The following is a 19721-nucleotide window of genomic DNA, read 5'->3' as shown; positions in this document are numbered from 1 at the left end:
TTATGTACTTCCATGAAAAAAGGACACATAAATCTAACTTTTGATCATATCTAATGAATAAATCACGTTTCAAACTTATGAAGAAAATGAGCGATTGAGAAATGTAAATGTAAGAAAGAAAAAAGAAAAAGAGGAAAACAAAATCAGTATTTTCTACTTTCATATATCTTTATATCATTTTTTTACTTTCTCTTATTTAAGGGTACAAACAAAATCTGAGGAACATAGTCTATCATTGTATGTTGAAGAATTCTCCGGCAATGGACGGAAGTCGTCAAACAAGAGAACCTCTAGATTTCATACAGAAAGCCCAGGTAGAGAAATCTATATTTGTTCTTACTTTTTTAGGTATAGATATCTTTACAATACACTCAGACTTTAACTGCTCCTTCGGAAAGTTGTGATATAGCTATAATAACAGTTAATGTATTTTTATAATTACTTTATGTCGAAAATTCACTTTAAAAAACCAACATAATTAATCATTTTTTTATACAAGAAGTAAGGAATGAATTTATGTGGAATGCGTCAGCCATTTATTCACAATCATACCACAAATTCATTATTCGAATATATTTTTTAATCGGAGACTTTATATAGTTTTTCCATGTTTTGGTGTATAAATTCATTATGACGAGAGACCCACTTGAAGCAAAAATGTACTTTCAAAAGAGCTGGTATATACATTAAAACTTTAATTAAAATAAAATAACAGAACAACGTTTCGACCTTCTTAGGTCAACATTAGGACCTAAAGATGACCTAAGAAGGTCGAAAAATTGTTCTGTACATTATTTTAATTAAAGTTTTAATACCCATACCAGCTTTCTTGAGAATACATTTTTGGTATTTACATTTGCTCTTTCTTATCTTCCAACACTTAACCTTAACGCGAAATAAGATAATTTAAACAAATTAATCCACTTTTATATATAAATATATATAAAGATATTTTTCCTACTATATTAATTATTTTAGTTCTTATTCAGCTAAAGCATGACTATTCTATTACCTCATCTATTTTATGTTCATGTTTTAGACTACCTGGGAAAAACGCATTTTTTAAGAGCCTAAACAGCATGTGCAACGAGTTAGGAATTGCACTTTCAAGAAAAGTATGTGAAAGTTTTGCTTCTTTAATCAATTTTGACAAATACTTGGCATTTATACGTTTGCTTTATATAATCCACAGATCTCCGTGATTTGACCTCCTCAGTCAGAGTTTAACATTAGTGTGACTCATAATATTGGCAATTTTCTGACAGTAATTTGCTTCCTAATTTGTAGCCGATATAACTTACAACTTAAAACATAAAACAAACTTGTTGAATTATTATATTTTTTTTCATATATATATATATAGGTGTACTTTTCTCAAGCGTGTTTGATATATATAGATATTCAAAACACCCTTGGATTCAAAATATCGTTTGTTTTTATTATTTTCTGGATTTTGGTTGATTTATAGCGTTTTTGCAGCTTTAATACGGCTCTTCTTATAGTTTTAGGTGTACACATGGCAATCAAAGTCTAGCATTCTTTAACATTAACATGTAACCCTGGGGTATTACGTAGTAACGACTGGTAACATGTATTTATCACAAACAACACACCTTTGCTGAATACGTCGGTCTGTCATCACGCTTTACTATAGAGCACCTAAAACTTTATCTACCGCAAACTTACACTTGTCATTACTAAATAGACCTGATATCGACAACTAACACCATTTATTCCGTACACAAACAACACTATCAGTATCTAACACTGTCTGTCACAGCTTACGGTGGGCAACATTGTATGAAATGTACACATTTGATAAGATAGGTTACTTGGAACATTAAATGTCGAAAAATAAGAAATTATTACAGTCTGTAAATGAAAGAAAATGACATAAAATCGATCCTATTAGAAAGTATTATAAGTGCGTTCAGGACAGTGTATATTAGTTTTTGTTACGACAGTCCATGTATCTCTGAGCATTGTAGTCACAATGCTGTAAAATATTAATGAATGGTGACAACTGAACGTCGTCTTTTAACTAATATAATTTATTTTTCAGAATATCTGCAATTTTACAGATAATTAATCTAAATTAGCTTTTTTTTAAGAAACATCGAAAATAGTTGACATAAAAGTGTGAAGTGCTTTAAGTTAGATTTGAGCTTCACAAGTTTAGGTTAGAAACGTGAAAACAGAAATATGGCACATACTAGAATTATTAGACAGGAAAAAACAGCTGGAAAGTTAACTATTTGTTTAGTATATCGCAGTTACTACCCTTTCACATCATTGTAATCGAAAATAAAGCGGTATAAGATATTAATTAATTCAGTTTCAAAATTTTAAAAGTAGTATTTGCAAACGCAAAATCATAGCAGCACTTTAATAAAACATAATTAACTTTCAGTAATTAAACACAGATGGACACGTTTGAACTTTTTTAAGTGTGGTATTTATAATACGTAATTAGATTTTAACACTATTTGTGAGTGAAATGTGACTTTTCTTTTATAATATATACTTTCATGTGTTTCTCGTCTTGTTTCACCTTATGACAAAATAATAACTCATCGAAATCTCTTTTGCAACATTCTTTAAACTACATGTTCACGTTTTCAATTATTTTAAACTTATTTAGACGTTTAGATGATTTTAGTTTGATTAAAAACTTTTTTTTACAAATACATGGGATTTTACGAAAACAGAAGCAAAAACTACTGACAGAATATTCATATGAAAATTCTAATGGTTTTTCTTTTACTTGCATTTTATTTGTTCCTGATAGTTTAGGGAGACAAGAAACTGATCTTTGATATACAAAAGGTTGAGAAATGTTGACCTATATCATTTAAATCCTTAATACAGATACTTAACAAACAAAGAACATTAGAGGCTAGGTGTTCTTGTAATCGATTACATTTATAACAGAAAACACTTGGAACAACAGGAAAATTTCAAGTCAGTAGACGTCCAGGCCTAAGAGGTAATCTAATGAAGCTCTAAACCCGCATATGGCTATGATTGCTGTTGCTGTTCTAGTGACCCCGCTCTAACCACACCAGGAATTGAGCTCCAGATTTTAGTTTTATATATGCATAAACGTATCTCTGACCCACCAAAGGATATGTAATTATAAAGGACACCATGGGATATGATAGACAAATGTGACATCACGCGTCACACTGTCACGATGTTAGCAAAGAGGTGATTTGCCGTGCCTTTCTATCCCGTGGATGGTACATTTAAAAGGATAGGTGCATCACCAGAGTTTTAAAGACGACGAAACACCTACCTTTAACTAAGCTGTCGGAAGCTTAGTGTGATATAATGACAGTGTAGCATCACGTCTCAAAATTACGATGTTGCCATTAACACACGCTGAGTCATCTCACTGAGAACCCAGCACTAGAAGGTTTCATTTGTGAGAATGTACAATTCTTTTAGCTTATTGGAGAAGAAACCTTTTCCCAAATGTGTACAGACTCGTAGCTATAAGGCACAACCACATAATTACGGAAATAAAATAAAACAGGTAAATCATATAGTGTTTAAAAAATGCAAATAATAATACAACTCTTTTCTCAATTGTTGCAAACAAGTTGTTGCAAGGAATGGATTATCCAGAGAAAAAGGATGAAACATCTGATATTCAGTCTTGACGTTCTCGTGTATGACGACTTTGAACATTTGTGTCATGATCATGTTATGCTAACTTGCAATTTTCTTTACCTTTTTACGCCCATCGACTTATTTAAGATCTACTTATTTCTATTGGGAACAAACCCATGTCAGTATAAGTATAATACGTTGTCGTTTATTACTAACAATCAATAACACAAATATTTTAAAATCTTTCATTTCTTACTGATGGAGTATTACCTTCTTTTCTCACCTTTATCAGTTTATTTATTCACTCTTGCATATCCCAGTCTTCTTTTTCTTTTTCGTTTGAACTCCTCAAACCAACACCGAATCAATCCTTTCATTCTAGTCTTGTACTTGTTTCCTATATATCGGATTATAATGTTTCATAACCAGAAGAAGTCTTTTAGTCTTCATGCTGGCTGAGCTTAAACAAGCAGCTGCGAATCTCCTTACTCTGATCAATTTTGTAATAAATTAAAGCACTGTAGTCCCCTAGTTTTTTAGACACTGGCTGCTTTCTCACCACTTTCAACTTAAACTGATGCTTTTTATTCTAAGTATTTAATTATTTGGATAAAGAGAAACTCGATGGCTGACGCACAACGGTCAATACGTTCCACTGCATATTCAGTCACGTAGAAAATTATGCATTCTAGAGAGCCAACTTTATAACTTAACGGCAAGAAGAATCTGTCTGCTTAGAAAGAGATTTTAAAAGAAAGCATTCCTGAGCACGTCTTCCAGAAATCGTGATGAAATGCTATTCGATAAGTTTTTAATATAATTGCTAATTAACCTATCTGACACAGAAAGGGTTTGAAAGGTATCTCATGTATCACAAAAGCAATATCACTGGTGGCCCAGGATGAAATTATCATATCCAATTCAATTTTGAGGCAGGGAATGAAACTAGAGGCAGTAAGAATTGCAGCTGTGCAACTGTAAACATACACTAGTATCTTACAAATGGATGCACTACAAAACTATTCATTAACAACCATATTAAATAATAGAACAATTGCAATGCATGTGTGAATATTGAAACAAATGTGGTATTCCTCCTCCTCCAAATGTGCAAGTAATAATTCATAGTGTACTATATAAAAGTCTAATATATTTTTATTGTCTGCTGCAGTGAAATCAACCACATGAAACACAATATTTTCTGTTTGAAAAGTAAGATGTGCTAGAGTTTCTGATGTGGCTACAGAACAGATTGTTATTTGAGTTCGACAACAGTCACACGTCATCACAAAAAAACTTATGTGATGTTTGTACAATAGAACAACACCATTTACTCTTCCTTGGAGCATCATGGGTACAACAATGCTGAAATTAAGCAGACGTTGAAGGATAGAATAATACGACCTTCAGAGAGTGCACGGTTGTCTCTAGTAATAACTGTAAAAAGAGGAAAGGCGTAATTCAGACAGATTAACATGGTAATATACATTTATAACTTTTTCCGCACCAAACACAGATTAGGGTATGTATCCATTGGAAGGTGTCTATTGGCTCAGTACATTATATCTAGCCTCTGGCTATTACCAAGCTGAATTGTTTGTTTGTTTTTGAATTTCGCTCAAAGCTACTCGAGGGCTATCTGCGCTAGCCGTCTCTAATTTAGCAGTGTAAGACAAGACTGAAGGCAGCTAGTCATCACCACCCACCACCAACTCTTGGGCTACTCTTTTACCAACAAATAGTGGGATTGACCGTAAAATTATAACGCCCACACGGCTGAAAGGGCGAGCATGTTTGGTGCCACAGGGATTCGAACCCACGATTCTTGGATTATGAGTCGAACGCCTTAACACACTTGGCCATGCCGAGCCCCAAGCTGAATTAAATAATGTAAGTAAACCTATGACTGCTTTCAGCATTCATGAGGGACTGTACAAATTCATGTTTTGTTATTTGATCTGTGTAATCCACCCACCACTTTTGAAGCACTTAAAGGTTATACTTAAAGGACTGAATTGATATAACTGACTGAGTTAGTTAGATAATATATTTGTTTTTGAGCACACATTCAAAGCATCAGCTAAGAACCTAAGAATGGTATTCCAATACATCTAATATACAGGTAAAAAAAGTAATTGCTTTATACCAAGTTCTCAACGTCTTTGGATTCTTAGATGACTCTTCTTGCTTTTTGTCGAAATATATTTAACCGTTCAAAATAAAAATCCTTGTAGATAAACAAAATAAAAAAATTACCACTTGAATTAAAGTTCTTTATTCAAAAGCTACAGTTCCGTAAAGAACTTGTTTGGCGAAATTATCTTGTTAGTTATTACAGAATATTCAGGTTTCATTTGTGATTCATGTTTTTTTAGGTTCAAAACCTACAGTTCCGTAAAGAACTTGTTTGGCGAAATTATCTTGTTAGTTATTACAGAATATTCAGGTTTCATTTGTGATTCATGTTTTTTTAGGTTCAAAACCTACAGTTCCGTAAAGAACTTGTTTGGCGAAATTATCTTGTTAGTTATTACAGAATATTCAGGTTTCATTTGTGATTCATGTTTTTTAGGTTCAAAACCTACAGTTCCGTAAAGAACTTGTTTGGCGAAATTATCTTGTTAGTTATTACAGAATATTCAGGTTTCATTTGTGATTCATGTTTTTTTAGGTTCAAAACCTACAGTTCCGTAAAGAACTTGTTTGGCGAAATTATCTTGTTAGTTATTACAGAATATTCAGGTTTCATTTGTGATTCATGTTTTTTTAGCTGCATATGTGTGTTCACATTTAGTAACTTTGATATGAAGACAGGAAATTGTGCACACGTATGTACATACAGTCATGTGAAAAAGCTAGGACACCGTATGAAAGCCTGTGTATTTTTGTAACATTTTTGGATATATAGATATTTAATCTCAATTTTAACAATACTGAGAGATTATAGGAATATAACTAAACAGTTAAAACTGAACAAAAAACTCTTCAAGATCTTCTGTAAATGTAATTTTACAAAAATGCGTATTCTAACTGAGGAAAAAGTTAGGACACCCCCACTATCGTAACTCAGCATTGTGAATGAGGCTTGCCCTATTTAAACCTCAGACATTTAGTTGGTGTGCTCCTGACTGTTAAAGTGAGAGTGGACACCATAGTGAGGGCAAAAGAGCTGTCTGAGGCCTTCAGGAAGAAAATTGTAGCAGCTTATGAGTCTGGTAAGGGATTTAAAAAGATCCCAAAAGATTTTGAAATTAGCCATTCCACTCTCCGGAAAATAGTCAACAAATGGAAGGCTTTCAAAACAACTGCCAACATGCCCAGGTCTGGTCGTCCAAGTAAGTTCACCACGAGAGCAGACCGCAAGATGCTAAAAGATGTCTCCAAACGCCCTAATAAGTCATCACGGGACCTACAGCAGGCTCTGGCTACAGTTGCTGTGAAAATGCATGCCTCTACAATCAGAAAGATACTGCACAAGTTTAACCTGTATGGGAGGTGTGAAAGGAGGAATCCTTTGCTCTCTAAGAGAAACATCAAGGCCAGACTGAAGTTTGTCAGAAAGAATGTAGACAAAGACTAGGACTTCTGGAATAATGTTCTTTGGATAAAATTATGAGTCCAAAATTCAATTATTTGGACACCATAACAGAAAACATGTTTGGCGTAAACCAAATATAGCATTCCAGAAAAAGAACCTCATACCAACTGTGAAGCATGTAGGTGTAAGTGTCATGTGTTGGGGCTGTTTTGCTGCAGCAGGACCTGGACAGCTCACAATCATAGAATTCACCATGAATTCTACTGTGTATCAGAGGGTGCTTGAGGATCATGTGAGACCATCTGTAAGAAAATTAAAGCTGAAGCGGAACTGGACCCTGCAACACGACAATGACCCAAAACATACCAGTAAATCCACCAAGGACTGGCTGAAACCTAAGAAATGGAGAGTCCTGGAATGGCCGAGTCAAAGCCCAGATCTTAATCCCATTGAGATGCTATGGCGTGAGTTGAAACGGGCTGTACATGCAAGAAACCCCTCAAACATCTCACAGCTGACAGAATTCTGCATTGAGGAGTGGGACACACTTTCTTTAGACCGATGTCAGAAACTGGTAGATGGCTACAAGAAGCGTCTCACTGTAGTTAATTCAGCCAAAGAAGGTAACACTAGCTATTACTAGCTATATTCAGTTAGAATATGCATTTTTGTAGAGTTACATTTACAGAAAATCTTGAAAGGTGTTTTCTTCAGTTTTAATTGTTTATTTATATCCCTATAATCTCTCAGTATTGTTGAAATTGAGATTGAGTATCTACATATCCAAAAATGTTACACAAATACACAGGCTTTCATAGGATGTTTAACTTTTTCACATGACTGTAAATCTGCCTTTTCTTGATCACGTAGTTAACAGAGATGAAGAATCTTTTAAACTACAAATATTGCAGCAGTTAAGGACTTGTTCCTACCTTGTAACAAATGATAAGTTTGCAGCTTTCTATGTTTCACATTGTATTATCGATGATTTACAGCCAATGTCTGTGCTGACTAAAGTTTGATACATAATTTGTATGGACATGGAACTGCGAAGGTGCATTCCAGTCCTTAAAGTTCACATTTATAGAAGTAATTGGTGATGAAGAGAAACCCACTTGAAGTAAAAATGTATCTCAATTCGGGTGGTATGGTTATTAAAACTTTTATCAAAATAAAGTAGAGAACAACGTCTCGACCTTCTTAGATCATCCTCAAGTTAACAAAGAGAGTTTGCAATTGGCCTTTGCCAGGCACACGTCTTAGGGACGAGAGCGTAAATGGGTACGAGATTGCAGGGGGTGTTGTAGTAAATATTAGGTTATTAATTAATATAGGTATAAAGTTGTTCCTTGGTTTAATTTTAGTTTGAGTTGTTGTATAAGTAGAGTTTCTTTGATTTTGCGGATATTTATTTTTATTTCTCTTGTTAATAACTATGGTTGTGTTGTGTTTATTTGATTTGCAGTGTTCAAAAATTTGTGAAGGTGTATTTTTTGTTTTCTTTGAATCTGGTTTCCACTTTTTCTGCTTATTTTTCCAATATAAAAGTCGTGGCGGTTGTTGCATTGTATTTTATAAATAATGCTGGCGTGGTGTTTGTCAGTGTAGTTTTTACATAGTTTGAACTTCCTGCTTTTTAAAATAAATTTGGTGTTTACTGGAATGTCGTGTTTTTTTTATAAGTTTTTTTTCAAATGTTGTTTATTTTTTGCTGATATTGGGAATATACAGTATACAGCAGTGTAAAGTTTTGAACATTGAAGTTTCTTGGAATTATTATTGTTTGTTTGCTGTTGACCGAATTGTTGATCTAGGTGTGTCTGTATAATTTTTTACACGGTTTTTGGAGGGAATTTGTTGATGTTAATGAAGTGTTATTTTATTTTGTTGATTTCATCGTTAATTTTATCAGGTGAACATAGTTTTGAAGCTGTGTTTATTTGGTTTCTGTTTTTGTTTTGTTTCATGTGCTGAGTTCCAGGGAATGTATAGTCCAGTATGGATTATTTTTTTCTGTAGATTTCTGTTTAGAATTGTGTATCGATTCTTGTGATCTTGAGGTTGATAGATGCTCTTTCATTAGGTTTTTGTGTTCACGGGTGAACTTAATGTTGGAATATATGGAATTAACATGATTGAAAAAACTAAGTGTATGTTCTGTAAATGTGAATCCAGCAATTGTATCGTCAACATACCTGTATCAGTATAGTAGTGAGTGTAAGGCTGAACTGATCACTTAAGATTCAATCTTTGTCATAAAAATGTTGGCAAGAACTGATGACACAGGATTGTCCATACTTGAGCTATTATTTGCAGGTAGTTTTAATCACTGAATAGTTTTGGTGGCAGTGAATTTTATACGAATTGCTAATTGGTTGTTGAGAATGTGTATCAATGAGTTGGCATTCTGGATATAACATTTTAAAGTTAACTTGCAGGCTTCAGTTGTTGGGACTTCTATGAATAGGGAGATTACACCAAAACTGGCCATTAAGGTTTTATGGTTTAGTTGGTCTAGTTACTCTTTGTTAGCCTGAAGATGACCTAAGAAGGTCGAACTGCTGTTCACTACTTTATTTTAATAAAAGTTTTAATACCCAGACCAGCCTTCTTGACATGCATTGGTAGAAGCACCAATATTAATGTATTCTCGTCAAAACCATCCAGTGATCCTGGAGAAGATGCCAGTGATGATGGACGTTTTACAGGTTTTTCATGCATAAAGGCTCATATGGAACACATTATGACATTTTCAAGTCATAAATGAAATTCCTGATCACTGAAACTGTATTCCAAAAAAGAATTGCTTGCAGTTGTAATATTAGTTAAAGGTTATCTCTACTTCTTGAATAGTAGGAAATTCACAGTTTCAGTATTTTACAAAACACTAAAGTGACTAATGAGTTTTAGAAACCCAGGTATTTTTATTACATATTGGATAACAATGTTGCAAGAGTGCAGTTACCAAGTGGATTAGCAGCTTTAAATGTCTCACGGATTATCTCGTTATTCCATGAAAACGTATAATTTCATTAAATGGCCAGACTCTGAACATCATGCAGCAATTAACAACATTACAGCAGTAATGACAAAATATATATAGAAGCTATGTCAGTTCAGTACCTTAAGAGACACATTGAATAACTAGTTATGAACTTTAAGAAGAGTGATTGACGGACCCAAATATAATCTGAAATCTATTCTTAGTGATCCTTAAAGTTATAAAATATAAAATGCTTCAGGCTTAACATAACGCAAGAAGTAGAGAGAATTAACCAGGAAATATCAAACACTATTAAAAACATGTAAAAGCTGTTCTGTTGGTGACATTCATGACGGGACATTGAGCGATAAGAAGACATTATTCCAAGTGAATTATCCAAACGAAGAAATTTATCAAATCAGGAGAAACTCTGTCAATGAGTTGTAGGTTTTTGTCTGAAGTAATTCATGTATACAGCTGATCTACTGCTAGAAATAAAAAGAGGAAATCGATGTGTTGTGGTTTTTATTGATTACTTTATCGTGTTTTATAAAACTAATTCATTATCTAACATATTAACACAGTCTATTGTAAATGCATTGGCTTAATAAGAAATCTAATGCTTTGGTGACCTGGAAATCTCCACTCATATCAAGGAGTTAACTTCGACAACCAGTTGTTTACATAACTGCACTGAATATTCAGAGTGGAGAAGATGTGTCTGGTGATTTGGCTAAATGCGTCATGCAACTGTCTAGCATATGCCTGCTTTTTCTAAATCCTGACTAGACTGATTAGATGACCAAGAGCAATATGCCCTGACATCACACCATGAATTTGAGAAAGAGCTGACTAACATTTCTTGAATTTTTTTCCATTTTTGAACGAAAATTACAGCTCTCAGTGGGATCCTATATTGATCTTCGATCCAGTAAAGATATATCACTGATTCCATAGACGTATGTGGAATGATTGTGTTCCGCAACAGTTAGTATACATTAATTTACATAATAGTAAATGTGCAAGAGAGTAATGTGCTAAAACAAGAAATGTTATTACAAAGTAATATCAGAACAAATGTCCAAGTCTGATGTTTGGGTATTTTTGTGCTATGTGTCTGTAACAAGGAAACAGCTAAATTCTGTCTAGACTATTTCTGTATCTCTTCTGTTGTCAGTTTAGTAAAATGAATTATAAATTACAGCTATTATTCTGCTCAAGTTCGTGTGTTGAACACGTCAACTGGCTCAAATCTTAGGTTATTGGCAAGCCTTTGGAGAACTGGTTACTTCAGTATTCAGATTTGAATCAGGAAATTGACTCGGATTATTTGAGATGAGATCATATGACATCTACTTCCTTTCACTCATTGATTTTTTAATCAACTTATCATTCTAGCAGCTGATTGTGTGTTTCATGCTAGCCATAAAGATTAGGAGATTGTCTTGGACAATTAACAGAGACATATTCACGTAATATTTCTAAATTTCTATGCAACTTCTGCTAAACTATTGTCAAAAGGTTGTTTTATTCAAGCAAAGTTACTTGTGTCAAAGGCATAAAATTTCTACACTTTCGACATGTGTCCAGCTCAGGGGGTGTTTTATATACTTTTACAAAGTGCTATATATTAGGGAGTTTCATCTTTAAGAACGCTGATTGGTATAGTTGGTAACATATGCAGCGATGAATTCTGGTATATCACACATTTTGTTGGAATTTCGGTGATTAGTTAGAATCTGCTTTGTCTCCTTCTCAAACCCAGAATCAAGTTTATATGGCAGCGGAACTAGAAGCTAGGCAGAAGTTCAAGGCATCTCGACAAGATTCAAAACATGCATCAACCAATAACATCAGTCTTGTAGCCGAATTTGTTTTATTTCTCACAAACGTTCTTATCCATTTGTCGTGAAGTGGAGTGAAAAAAAATATTATTTTATCCCCCATTGATTAAGTTTCAGACCCTTCGAGACCTGGAAAACACTAAACTAAAACAGTTACCAAGAATCGGTCTGTCATCTGGCCGGTACGTAAGTGAAATGAACTAACCCCACATTATTCACTCTGAATAAAGATTTGATTTTTACTTCTTCACTTTCGTATCTTTTTTTTCCTGTCCAGTTTTGATTTATTAACTGTCTAGAATCTGAGTTTCGTGAATACTTTAAAATTTTTCTACTGGTCATTAGTGAACATGAATACCATAATGCCTATAATAATTTCATCTTAAATAAATCAAATAAAATTTCAGAAAAACGTTATATTTCATCTCAAAACTGACTGTCAAAAGTGTTTAATTATCACTTGTTCAACTATGCAAGTAAAAAAAAAATAGTTGCTTTGAAATGCATTGAATAAAAAAAACTGTATTAAAAGAGATTTGCCATTTAAAACCATAGAAAATTAGCATAGTTCTATTACACACATTTCATAAAGAATTCAAACATGAATAAATAGACAAAACTGGCATGATACACACATTTTGGGCAGTTATCTTGGAATAAGGTTAATGTTTCTGAAGAAAAATTAACCCCTAGGGTGTTTGAAGACTGAACAGTCCTCCTTCAACCCGCTTGTGGTAAAAAGTTTTGAATTTTAGCTAAGGCGCTATCGTTTGTTTGGGCCAAATGGACTGATATATTTTAGAAAAACTTGATGGGCGCGAGGTCGGTCGACTTAGCAGCTGGCAAAGTGAAGAAGAAGAAAGTCGGAATTAGAAGTGAGTTGTCGGCAGACGAGACAAACCATTCAACCAAACGGATCGATTCAGGGCCGGGCAAGGATCGATGGATTAAGTTGTCCTGGCATGACTAAGCTGTTCAACTCCATCTATTTTAAGGCAAAGTTTTAAAACCTCCTTCAAAGACCCGTATAAAATTTAGCATTTTTATTTTGCAATTTCATTTAAACCTAAAGTTACAAAATTAGTCCTTAAACATTTTTAACACATAAAGAAGGTACAAAAAATGATATTAAAATTCATTTGCTACGAATGTTTATAAAGAATTAGCTAAGTTTTCATTCCTAGAATCAAGCTCAAAACAAAAATTGTTAAAATATAAATAATACAACTTGATGTGTTAAAAATAAACAAAATTTGGGCATTAACTTGTGTTACTTCGAATGTTTTATAAAACCTCAATATCTATAAAGTGCACAAAAGAAGTTAGGTTTCATTTATAACGTCTCGAATAACTTCACATATGTCCTTTATCTCAGTTCTTTCTTTTGATAAACATATAAAATGGCTCGTAAAGTTTTATGAGTATTACCTTCTACCTTTAAAACTTGCTGTCTAAACACGTATAAAGTTGGTTAACTTCCTAAACCAGCACCCAAGAGCAACTAATGAGCAACGTTGTTGTACTTAAATTTTAATTATCCTTTTGATAGAGACCTGTGTCAGAACAAAAAGACATGGAGGCCAAATGGACAGAGCTTGGAAGCGAGGAAATGGGTAAGATTTATTTTCTTCTGATGTATAAAAGTCCCTGGAATAGCAGTTTCATACATTCGATAGTTTTTACAAACAATAATGCACATTAAATAATGTCTCAAGCAAATGCCATATTCAGTTGAAAGTAAACCACACAATCCATATGAGGGTATAGGATGACATATATTTTTTGTAAAGATTAATAAATACGTTTCCAAAACACATTGCTTTTTACGTTACATACCACTCTTTCTAAATTTTTCTTTAAAAATGTCATTACCTGACCAGCCATTTTTATTTATATATCTGTTAATCGAGATGCCAGCTTATTTTCTAAAGTAAATATACTTTTCAAGAAAAGGGAGGTGAATGTAGGGATGGTTAATATCAATCTTTCAGAAACAATCCAAACAAGATCGTAGGGATGGCTGATATCAAACTTTCAGAAACAATCCAAACAAGATCGTAGGGATGGCTGATATCAATCTTTCAGAAACAATCCAAACAAGATCGTAGGGATGGCTAATATCAAACTTTCAGAAACAATCCAAACAAGATTGTAGGAATGGCTAATATCAAACTTTCAGAAACAATCCAAACAGGATCGTAGGGATGGCTAATATCAATCTTTCAGAAACAATCCAAACAAGATCGTAGGGATGGCTAATATCAAACTTTCAGAAACAATCCAAACAAGATAGTAGGGATGGCACACAGTGTATTAAAATGGTAGCAAATAAAAATAGGTGCGTACATGTGTGTATGTTTCTTATAACGAAGATACATTGGGCTATCTGCTGTGTTCACCGAGAGGTCTCAAATCCCTGATTTTAGCGTTCTAAATTCGTAGACTTACCACCGTCCCAGCGGGGGACGATGAAAATATGATAAATTAAAACTGATTGTGATTGAATAGTTAAATATATATATTGATATATGTTAAATCTTGGTTGTGCCATGATGTAGGAATAATATAAATGCCATCCCTACTATCTTGTTTGCGCCATGATGTAGGAATAATGTAAATGCCATCCCTACTATCTTGTTTGCATTGTTTTTAAAAGACTGATATTAGTCATCCTTATATTTACTCCACTTTTTAATTTTTCTTCTTTGTTTGCTTGTTTTTAAAGCATTGTTTCAATAGGCATAAAAGGATTATATTTATAACAAAGTTTTAAATACAATGAGATTACAAATGTAATATTTTATTGTTTAGCTATTATTGGCTGGTAATTTCTATTTCACCCTATGCTTAAGCCAATTAAAAAAAACATCAACTATCTGTAAGAAAGCTATTTTCAAGGTGTAATAATAACATCGTTTATTGAGAATTATTATTTTTAATTATCATTAATTATTAATAACATTTATATAAGAAGATTCTTTTTTTCTACATCTATGTCATCTTACTAAAATTGGTTGACACCATTGTTTAGGGGTTACAAAACAACAGAAAGAAGAACAACAAATTCCACTTTTTTATTATAATATTTACAAACATTCCTAGAACTTGTGACGCGGTCATTAAATAGATATTATTATAAAATGAAACACAGTACAGTATTGTACGGTTCTAATGACCTATTGAGGAGATATTTAAAATACCATTTCAGTAAACAATCCGAGCCATCCTATCAATAATAATTGTAGTGCCTGCTGATTAAATATGAAACTACATTTCAGAAAAATAAAATTTGTTGAACCGTATTATTTTCAAAGTATGCTCTAGGTAACCAAACCCCTTGTTTTCCACTGGTATAATGGTAAGTCTATGAATTTACAAAGCTAAAATCAGGGGTTTTATTTCCCTCGGTAGACTCAACTATAAGATAAACGTACATACGTACTAAACCTCTTATCCAACGTTATTTAAAAGTGTTTTCAAGAGAAGCCAAGCCTGCCATATCCTGCTGTATTAAAGCAGCGTTTCATGGGACACCAAGTTACTATGTGTTTTATTTTACAAAAACGTCATAATAAAATCCAAAATTAACCAGAAATCATTTTCTTTTCAAACCTCATTTTATAATAAAAACAACACTTGTTATATCTTGCTATTCATAAATGTCAATGAAGACAAATTAACCAGGTTATTTCTTTTATCATATGATCCCCTGCTTTGCAATTTGTATTTGTAATATTTTTAATGCAAATCACAAGCGAAAGAAACCTCTCTTGACATATGTCCAAGTATCAAACGAAAAATGAGTTAGTTTAGAATAACTTCTTTTTAAACATTATCAGTCAAACATAGCAGAATAGTTTATCGTTTAAATCGATTTAAAAATAGATTTCTCCATCTAACCTGAGCTACGTACTTCAAACTATTTCGTTTTATATTATCAACTACAAATTTAGTGTAAGTAACTTACCATTTAAGAAACACCTGCAAAATAAATTTATCATAAAATTATAATTCTTTCTTCATCTAAATTCTGAGCGATTTATTTATCTCATAAAACGTCGATTTATTATCTTAATATATATTTTGTAATAATATAACATACTCATGTTCAGTCTAATTACTCTAAGTAAGTTGGTATATTTCGATTACTTTTCTAATATGAAATATTAACAAGACCTTAACTTTTCTTACATTAGATCTCAGTCGATTTCGTCCTGTTTATTCACCAAAGGATTTTTTGGACGTTTTAGTTAGCCTAAGAAACCCCAATCTCTCCAACAGTGAACAGGGGTAAGTTAAAGTCGTGATTACAGACCAATCTGGTTCTATTTGATATTAAATAGGAACACTAATTGCAGACATTGAACTCGGTAAGCTATGTTTACAGTAGTTTTTCTTTTAGTTACACTAGTAGCGAATAAAGCTAAGTTTGACTAGCGGTTTTTAAACAACATATCTATATTTAGCCAGCAAATCACAGGAACAGCATCTCTCGAGCAGTGAACGAAATATACTTAGTCTTAAAGATACAGAACATTCCGTGTTTTTGTTATTTCTTACAGGAACATTCACTCCACAAGCATCTAATTTAGATAAATTAATAATTTTGTTATCCAACAATAAACAAATAATATTAATTCAGTTAGTATTTTTTACACGAACAATTAATTTATAAAATATCACAAAAAGCCACTTTCAAGAATATTGAAGTGATTATAAGGAAATACACACGAATATTATTATCTAACTACGAATCGTTAACGTATTGATATAATTTATTTTTCTTTTACAAATATACGACAACGTTTCTTTTTTGCTGTCGACCTAATTATAATAATAAGTGGATAGGTAAAGCTCCACATTTTAACTCATCAACTATATTAACGGTATTACACAGTGTTAGCTGTTGCACAAAGAAAAACAGGAGTTAAATATAGTTTTTTTTCCGTAATTAAAAGTAACTTGTCGACTTTGAATCTTCCGTTTCGAATGTGTGACATTAAGATATAAAATTCCTCCAAGTAAGTTATCTTAACTATTACGTAAAATTCATGAGGGTTTCATTGTCAAGTGCAGCACTGCTGTAAAACACATGGAAAAGGACTCAGCAGACAGTTTTGTACACTCACACTCTTTGTTTGCTGAGACTTACTGGTAAGTCTTAGTCGCTCTCTGACACTATACTACATTAAATATGTACAAAACACAAAACGAATACATTTTTTAAAAGAGAAACATAAACATAACTTGTATATTTTCTTTACAAAACAGAATACTGTCACACTTACACTTCAAACTACCAACGAAATATCTTTATTCACATCCAAACGTCGAGCAAACTTTTTTGGTAACTAAGTCCCAACAGATGAATGTAAATATAGAAACAGTTTATAACTGGCAAAACCCTAAATGTATGACATTTTTGAAATACTTGTTAAACTTGTTTAATGATAGACTTCAACAGACAACTAGTATTTAGGAATATGAGTGAATATTGTTTATAAGTGTCATGGCCAGGTGGATAAGGCATTCGACTCATAATCTGAGCGTCGCAGGTTCGAATCCTCGTCACACCAAACACGCTTGCCCTTTCAGCCGTGGGAGCATTATAATATGACAGTTAACCACACTATTCGTTGGTAAAAGAGTAGCCCAAGAGTTTGTGGTGGGTGGTGATGACTAGCTGCCTTCCCTCTAGTCTCACACTGCTAAATTTGGGACGGTTAGGGCAGATAGCCTTCATGTAGCTTTGCGCGAAGTTCAAAACAAACCAAACCGATAATTACGTGTAGATATTACTGAGAGAATATTACTAAAGCAAGGGGACACTGGTTGGTCCTGTAGTAAGGTTCTAAATGTCGGAACTGCTCACTATGAGATCAATCCTCAGTCGGGTTCTACTAACTGGCTGCCTCCCCTCCTATCAGTTGTTCAAAATTAGGGACAGCGGCAGGTAATATTAGTATCTTTGCCATAAATAAAAAAGTTCATACACTAAAGCAATTATAAACTATAAGCGTGAAGAGTGTAAGACTTCTCTAACGATGTAATAAACGTCACTTATAAATGGAATAAACGACATTAAAAAGGTATCAAGTTTGGAAAGTCATTCTTTGTATTCAAGTATGTTTCATGTGACTATTTATAAAATCTGTAGTATAAAGAACTATCGTTTTAGATACATTGTTATAAATGCCTTTATTATATTCAATATTCACTTATTAAATTCTATTATTTCACCACTCTCAAACTGTTCTATTTTAATCCACATGCAAAATATGTTTTTAATAAACATGTACTCATGTTCTGTTATTTAAAAAACACTTTAAAAAGTAATTTCTAGTTGTTTTTTTCTACTTTATCAGGGCTGCTACTCTGTGGGGAGACATTAAAATACCTCTCAAGGTGAATAATCTACAAAATTTAGTAAGTACCTTAATAATTTGACAAAAAGCGTTTGTCCAGAATGTGATAAGTAAACAAATATTAGTATGATTTAATTTTATCACACTTAATTTATCCCGATATTTATATACCTTAAAATTTCTACAAAAAATATTGTTGATTAGCATTATTCCACATCTGTACCATTAAGCTTTTTATTTCACTCACACTTCGTGTGGTTCTCTTTTCAAACAGTGACAAATTGGGCCACCGAGAAATGACCACCGGTTCGCTTATCACATTACAAAGACAAAGAAAGTATAAAGACATCAAAAGTTCAAAGTAACTATTTATTTATTCAGTTTATCATGTAGACTCCAGTGAACGTGATAAGTAATATTAATATCTAAGACTACTGTAAACTTAGTAAGAGCAGTCATAGCTTCTTTAACTTAAAAAATCCATTTCTGATAAACTAAGAGAAGCAGTGCAACTCGTCTTTGCGAGTTATTTCTATGAAACACTAGTGTTCTTCGACATTAAAATATATAAACAATGAAATTTAAAAATACAGCTAATTACGTGATATATGATAGTGAGTCAAAGGAGATATAGTATTTGAGTTTTTGCAGAATGTTTTACTAATAACTTATATGTGAGACATTGTGTTGCCAATTCCACAGATATTATATCTGACATACAAGGTCAATTTTATACCTTTTCTGGATGATTTAACAAATCTTCCACTTGCCATATTCGTGTCCACCATTATACAAGTATGTCATGTGACGTGACAAAGCTCTGAGAATACTTACAACGTCAAATAGCATGGTACCAGAAAACAAATTTGTTATTTAACACTTTTATTGATATGTGTTAATATCCATACCAGCCATTTTGAGATACATTTTTATTTCAAGCGGGTTTCTCGTCATCAAGACATTAGCCATTTTCACCTAAGAAAAATATAGATACTTGATAATCATGTAGTGGAGTAACGAGATAGTAATTTATTGTTCGATAAAAAGAAGAACAATATAGCTTATTTGTTTCATTATTTTGAACAAAATTACATAAAGGGCTATCTATGCTCTACCCACCTCGGATATCGAAACCTGATTTCTAGAGGAATAAGTCTGCAGACATACCACTGTGCTATTGGGAGGCAAAGTAATGGTTAAGGGAGGATATATACTTGTTGCATCAATCACTGTTAAACTTAGTGTTCTCTTGAGGATTTCTCTTGACAGTAATTTAATAGGTTTGGTTTGTTTTGAATTTCGCGCAAGGCTACACGAGGGCTATCTGCGCTACCCGTCCCAAATTTAGCAGTGTAAGACTAGAGGAAAGGCAGGTAGTC

At 32.9% G+C, this 19721-nt stretch overlaps 1 protein-coding gene across 5 annotated transcripts in view; it reads left to right on the top strand.

Annotated features, from left to right (window-relative positions):
- The first annotated feature begins 202 nt into the window (after positions 1-202).
- Positions 203-19721, top strand: part of LOC143238241 (TBC1 domain family member 19) — a 54554-nt gene continuing 35035 nt past the window's right edge. For 4 of the 5 annotated variants that reach the window (XM_076478302.1, XM_076478301.1, XM_076478298.1 and 1 more), the window contains exons 1-5: positions 203-314; positions 1040-1115; positions 13527-13590; positions 16174-16267; positions 18343-18403. In XM_076478302.1, coding sequence (XP_076334417.1) covers positions 1080-1115; positions 13527-13590; positions 16174-16267; positions 18343-18403 — 255 coding nt within the window. In that variant the 5' untranslated portion in view covers positions 203-314; positions 1040-1079. The remainder of the gene's footprint in view (positions 315-1039; positions 1116-13526; positions 13591-16173; positions 16268-18342; positions 18404-19721) is intronic. The other variant, XM_076478300.1, reaches the window with a different exon arrangement.

The sequence above is a fragment of the Tachypleus tridentatus genome, chromosome 13 (genome assembly GCF_004210375.1).
Source record: "Tachypleus tridentatus isolate NWPU-2018 chromosome 13, ASM421037v1, whole genome shotgun sequence".
In the NCBI taxonomy this organism is placed as follows: Eukaryota; Metazoa; Arthropoda; class Merostomata; order Xiphosura; family Limulidae; genus Tachypleus; species Tachypleus tridentatus.
The sequence above is the reverse complement of the archived record's forward strand: the minus strand, read 5'-3'. Positions and strand labels throughout refer to the sequence as shown.